We start from the raw sequence: 6093 nt of genomic DNA, 5'->3' as shown, positions 1-6093 counted from the left end.
GTTTTCTATTTGGAAATTATAGTAGGTTATATATATTTATATGTATAAATATTAGGGGAAATTCTGTCAGTTTTTCGAGTTATATTCGTCTCTATAGATTAGAGAATGGGTGTGACAATAAATCTGAAGCTCATTGCAAAAACTGTAAGCCCCGAGGATCAATCTATCACCTTCCCGATGTTGCATCTTGCAGTGACTTTATATCATTTGAATCGAGATGAAGAAGCAGAGCAACTTGCCTTGAAGGTTTTGCGCATCCGTGAGAAGGCATTCGGAAAAGACTCTCTTCCAGTTGGTAGGCTGCTTCTTATTGTTTACATTTGTGGTATAATTTATTTTGTAAAAAAAAAATTAAAAAAATCTTGCAAAATCATTTGAAATTTTATAATAAAAATGTTAAATTTTGTTTGAACAGTTTTATTATTTTAGTATTTTATAATAAAAATGTTAAATTTTATTTTAAATTATTTTTTAATATTTTAATTAATATATTTAAAAAGTATTTTTTTTTAATTGTGAATTTGTGACCTAATTGCATTATTCCGTTAAACTGAGAAATTGAATGGAATTAATTTTAGGGGTATTTATTTAGATGATAATAAGCTTGATGCTTGAATGATTTTGTTATTCAATTAATTTAATTTGATTTGTAAAATTAGAGAGTTGAATCAAATTGATTGCAGTATTTTAATTTTTTGCTTTAGTTTAATTTAATTATTGATTTAATTTTTTTCCTAAAAAATATAATTATATGATATGTGTGATTTCAAACCCTGTAGGCTTTTTAATGATGATTGATTGATGACGGATAGATATTCAAACACTTGGTAAGCTTTTAATGACAGCTGATACGCATAATTTTCAATTATCTATGAATTATTTTAATTTTATTGTTTATTTAAATTATATTACTCTTTTATAATTTATTAATTATAATTTTTAAAATAAAATATTTAAAATTATAATACATAATATATTAATTAAAATATTAATATTTATTATTATATGATAAACATTATAATAATATTTTAAAATTCTATTTTTAATTATTATATGTATTATATAATAAATTAATATTTATTTTATTAATATAATAAATTGATATATATCATTATTAATTAATTTACATTTAAATACTAATTAAATATAATTTATCAAAAACTTAATATATATAAATTAAAATAAATAAATTATTTATTTAACAGTTAAATCAAACATACTTTAAATAAAAAATAATTTTATTTAAAGTTTATGAAATAAAAATAATAAAAGTATTATAATACTAAATTAAAACTTCCTTTATTTAGAGAAAATATTGTATCTAAAAAATATTATCTGTGAAAAATATTTTTTATAAAAACAAAATAACTTATTTTTTACTGTTTAATTTTAATTTAATAAAAAAATATTTTAATAAATTTATATATAAAGATTTTAATAAAAATTTCAAAATTTAAAAATCACTTTCTCTTTTATAATAATTTTTTTATCACAATTTGAACATTTCAAAGATTAAAAAATATTAAAAATATTTTTTTCCATGAAATAAATAGAATTTAAAGAAAATTGATTCCTCGTCACCAACTGCTAAGCCATATATTGAGATATTCACTTTTTTCCATGGAGATTCGGTGATGCACATTTTCAATGACTAAGAAAATTTCTCAATAAGATATTTACATGTCAACAATTAAATTCAACACTCTATGTTTTTTTTAAATAAAAAATTGAAGATTAGAAAGATAGAACTTGAGATGAAATCTCTTAGATTTACTTAAATGTATTTACCATCAGACTAAACTTGTGAGTGCAATATTCTCTTTTTCTCTGAACGTATGTAAATAGAAATAAAGTATAAAAATATCCACAGTCAAAGTAAATAGGTTGCCTTTTTTTCTTATATTTTCTATTAAATAAATATTTTTATATTCCTTATCATATATTATAAGGAGAAATTATTCTTTTTCAAATACATCTGAAGAGAAAAAATTAAATGAAAAAAAATTCAAGTTTATTTTAAAAAAATTATCGGTTGGGCTAAAAGTAAATTACTATAAGATATTAAATTATAAAAAAAATGTTAATAAAATAAATTATCAACTGTTTATGAATTATTTAAAATACTCACGATTGAATTATTGACGAAATTTCTTAACTAATGCACGAAATTGGACCAGATAAAAAATTTTCACAAGAATTGAATTTTGTAAAGTTTTTAAATTAATGGAGCTTTCGTATTTTGAGCTGGTTTTGACTATCGGTGTCGGTAAGAATTGCCCGAAACACACGAATCCACAGCTCGACGGGTAACCAAAGACGACTGCCAAGATATCAAGACAACCACAATAAATTAATAATTTCTTCCCAAGATATCAAGACAGAAACCTCAAAACAGTTTCAAAAGCTCACCCATATTAGCAAAGATCATTGAAATTCCAACATGGAAGCTGAAAAAGGTTTTCTTCTTCCCTTCCTTCTAATGATCATCCATTTTGCTGCTTCTATGGACACCATAGCCATAAATCAAACCATCGAAGATGGTGGCTTTCTTATCTCCAAAGAAAACAATTTCGTGCTTGGATTTTTCAGCCCTGGCAATTCCAAGTATAGGTATCTTGGAATCTGGTATTACAAAGTACCAGAGCAAACTGTAGTGTGGGTAGCAAACAGAAATCATCCTATCAATGGATCTTCGGGAGTTCTTTCATTTAATCAATATGGAAATCTCGTTCTCTATAGCAATCATAGCAGAAAAGTTCCAGTATGGTCTGCAAATGTCTCACGTGAAGTAACAAAGACAGACACTTGTTGTGTAGCTCAGCTCTTGGATTCAGGAAACTTGATTTTGGTCCAAGAAAGAAGTGGAAGAGTTCTATGGGAAAGCTTTGATTATCCGACAGATACTCATATACCAGGAATGAAATTTGGGTTGAATAGAGAGACAGGTATTCACCGATTCTTTACATCATGGAGATCAGCAGATGACCCTGGAACTGGAGACTACGTGCTTGAGGTCAATCTAAAAGGATCACCTCAAGGCATTTTGTACAAGGGTACAAAGCGATATTGGAGAGTTGTCCCATGGCCAAGGACAAATTATGTATTAAACAACATTAGTTTTGTCCACAACCAAAAAGAAACATTTTTTACCTTTTTTCCTGTTGATGCTTCTCTTATATTAAGAACAAGGTTGGAATATTCAGGATTGGTTTCGCACCTAATCTGGCATGAAAATGAAGGCAAGTGGAAGGAATTACGGTCAGCACCGAAGAATCTGTGTGAGTTTTATGGTCATTGTGGTCCCTATAGCATGTGTAATCCTTTGTATCTTTATCCTAAATTTGGATGTGATTGTTTACCCGGGTACGAGCCTCAATCTCCAAGGGACTGGAATTTTTTGATGGATGGGTCAGGTGGGTGTGTTCGGAAGCGGAAAGAATCATCTTCTCTGTGCAACCAGGGAGAAGGATTTGTGAAAGTAACAGATGTTAAGGTTCCTGATACTTCAGAAGCAGTTTGGTTGGGCTTGAATATGAGTTCTGTTGATTGTGAACTACAATGCAAGAGGAATTGTACATGTTCTGCATATTCATCCATATCTATTTCTGGGAAAGAAACTGGTTGCTTGGCTTGGTATGGTGAATTAACGGACACTGAAATTGATATAGCTGAAGGAATTGATATATATGTTCGTGTTGACGCACTTGAATTAGGTAAGAAAATCAGTTTTTATATTTAATTGAAAAATCAATATGGATGATCATGCTTTTCTCTATTTCCTTATCCTCTTTTAACTTGGAACAATCACAGCTGAAATAACACAAAAATCAAATGGATTTCTGGAGAAGAAGCATTTGTTGGCTATTTTGTTGGTATCTATTTTTTCAGCTTGGTTTGTAATCATTTTATTTGCATATTTGTGGTTCAAGAAGAAAAGAAAAACAGGTAAGAAAAACTTTATTTGTTTATGCAAATTTGTGCCTTTCTAAATATATTTACACTACTAAATTGTTTTATGATGGGAGTAATTTTTTCTCAGAAAGTGAGGAACAAATGGAATGCAAAATTGTTTAATACAATCAATGATCCATACTGCATTGAAAATGAAGATGGAGGTGGAGTGACTTATCCAGATATTGTGTATTTCAATCTCAGTACAATACTTTCCGCGACTGACAATTTCTCTCTAGCTAACAAACTCGGCCAAGGTGGCTTTGGATTGGTTTATAAGGTATACACTACTTATGTGCAAATTTCTCAAAACTGTAATGGCCTTGTATTAGTTCAGAAAGAATGCTGGCTTGAAATTTCATTACATGAAGTAAAAAGTCCTCTTCTAAACATGATTATAGGGTCAACTGTCTAATGGCCAGGAGATCGCAGTGAAAAGACTATCTAAAAGTTCAGGGCAAGGAATAAAAGAATTTAAAAATGAAGTTTTATTAATTGCAAAACTTCAACATCAAAATCTTGTGAAACTTCTTGGATGCTGCATTCAGGGAGAGGAACCGATGCTAGTTTATGAATACATGCCAAAAAAAACTTGGACTCATTTTTTTTTGGTAAGCCTTATTTATATCCTATTTTATTGAGCATTGTGTTCCATAAATTATCTAATTCTATCTATTTGAACAATATGGTTCATAGACACAGACTGCATAAAATGGCACTAATTCAAATGCAAATATTTTTTATTAGATGAAACAAGAAGGTCAATTTTGGACTGGAGAAAACGCTTTGACATTATTGTCGGGATTGCTCGTGGAATCTTATATATCCATCAAGATTCTAGGCTGAGAATTATCCATAGAGATTTAAAAACAAGCAACATTCTATTGGATAAAGAAATGAATCCAAAAATTTCAGATTTTGGCCTAGCTAGAGTCTTCAAAGGTGACCAAAGTCAAGAAAAAACAGACAAAATCGCTGGCACATTGTAAGTATACCTATACACTTAGCAGCAAGACACGTAGAACCACTACTAAGGATACCATTCTTTCTTACATTAAAATTGTATTTTTCATATGCAGTGGGTACATGTCACCAGAATATGTGGCATTTGGAGAGTTTTCAACGAAATCTGATGTCTTTAGTTTTGGGGTCATATTATTAGAGATTGTTACAGGGAAAAAGAACAATAGCTATTGTCAAGAGGATTCTTACCTAAACATGGCAGGAAAAGTAAGTTAAGACAATAAGCTAAAATATTCGGTAAACTATTACAAATCGAATATTCTTTTCGGACCTTATGTTCTAAACTATTAAAAGTTGTTGAATGTATGTTGATGTTACAGATATGGCATTTATGGAAAGAAGAAAGAGCACTGGAGATGGTTGATTCATCACTAAATGAGTCATGTTCTGCTCATGAAGTATTGAGATGCGTCCAAATTGGACTCTTGTGTGTGCAAGAAGATGCATTTGAAAGACCAAGCATGTCAGCTGTTGTTATAATGTTGAATAGTGAAATTAGTCTTCCTTCTCCTAGACAGCCCCCTTTCACTTTTAGAAAGCCAAGTAATAGTTATAGCCCCTTAGTAGCACAAAAGGAATTTTATTCTGTGGATGAGGAAACTATTACTGAGGTTGTATGTCGTTGAATAATCAATATATCATCAATTACATAAATTTTTAGTATAGTGATGTATAATATGTAGTAGTGTTATAAGTTATAGAAAGTAAATATGTTAATATAGGAAGTAAATATTGATAGATGGGTTAGTTGCTTAATCTTAGGGATTGTATAATCATAGACTTGATTTTCTTTCCTGTTTACATACCGTCTCTTATATATAAATAGGTTGTAATCTCTATTGTGAAATATAACAAATATTGTCCTTCTACATGGTATCAGAGCCATTCTCGTAGAGATTTAATTTTTTTTTCTCTCTAGTTAAGTTTAAAAAAAAAAAAATTTGGAGACTTAAGGCTCTGTTCATTTGGGTTACCCATAAAGGGTAACATTTGGATCTCACCATTGCTGGAGTCGCCACATCGTTCCCTTGTCAGATCTGAGATTTGTTTGCCGTTCGGGTTTTGTTCATCGGCACTGTTCACGGGTACTATTCATCGGTACTGTTCACGCTGGGTACT

General features: G+C 29.6%; 1 protein-coding gene across 1 annotated transcript; it reads left to right on the top strand.

The window, feature by feature from the left end:
• Positions 1–2252: 2252 nt before the first annotated feature.
• On the top strand, positions 2253–5784 carry LOC110617182 (G-type lectin S-receptor-like serine/threonine-protein kinase RKS1). The gene is given in 8 exon segments (XM_021759808.2): positions 2253–3713; positions 3811–3945; positions 4044–4231; positions 4353–4536; positions 4539–4562; positions 4699–4936; positions 5031–5181; positions 5295–5784. Coding segments are annotated over 8 exon segments (2499 nt in total). The 5' UTR covers positions 2253–2440; the 3' UTR covers positions 5601–5784.
• Positions 5785–6093: the final 309 nt, after the last annotated feature.

The sequence above is a fragment of the Manihot esculenta genome, chromosome 6 (genome assembly GCF_001659605.2).
Source record: "Manihot esculenta cultivar AM560-2 chromosome 6, M.esculenta_v8, whole genome shotgun sequence".
NCBI lineage: Eukaryota > Viridiplantae > Streptophyta > Magnoliopsida > Malpighiales > Euphorbiaceae > Manihot > Manihot esculenta.
The sequence above is the reverse complement of the archived record's forward strand: the minus strand, read 5'-3'. Positions and strand labels throughout refer to the sequence as shown.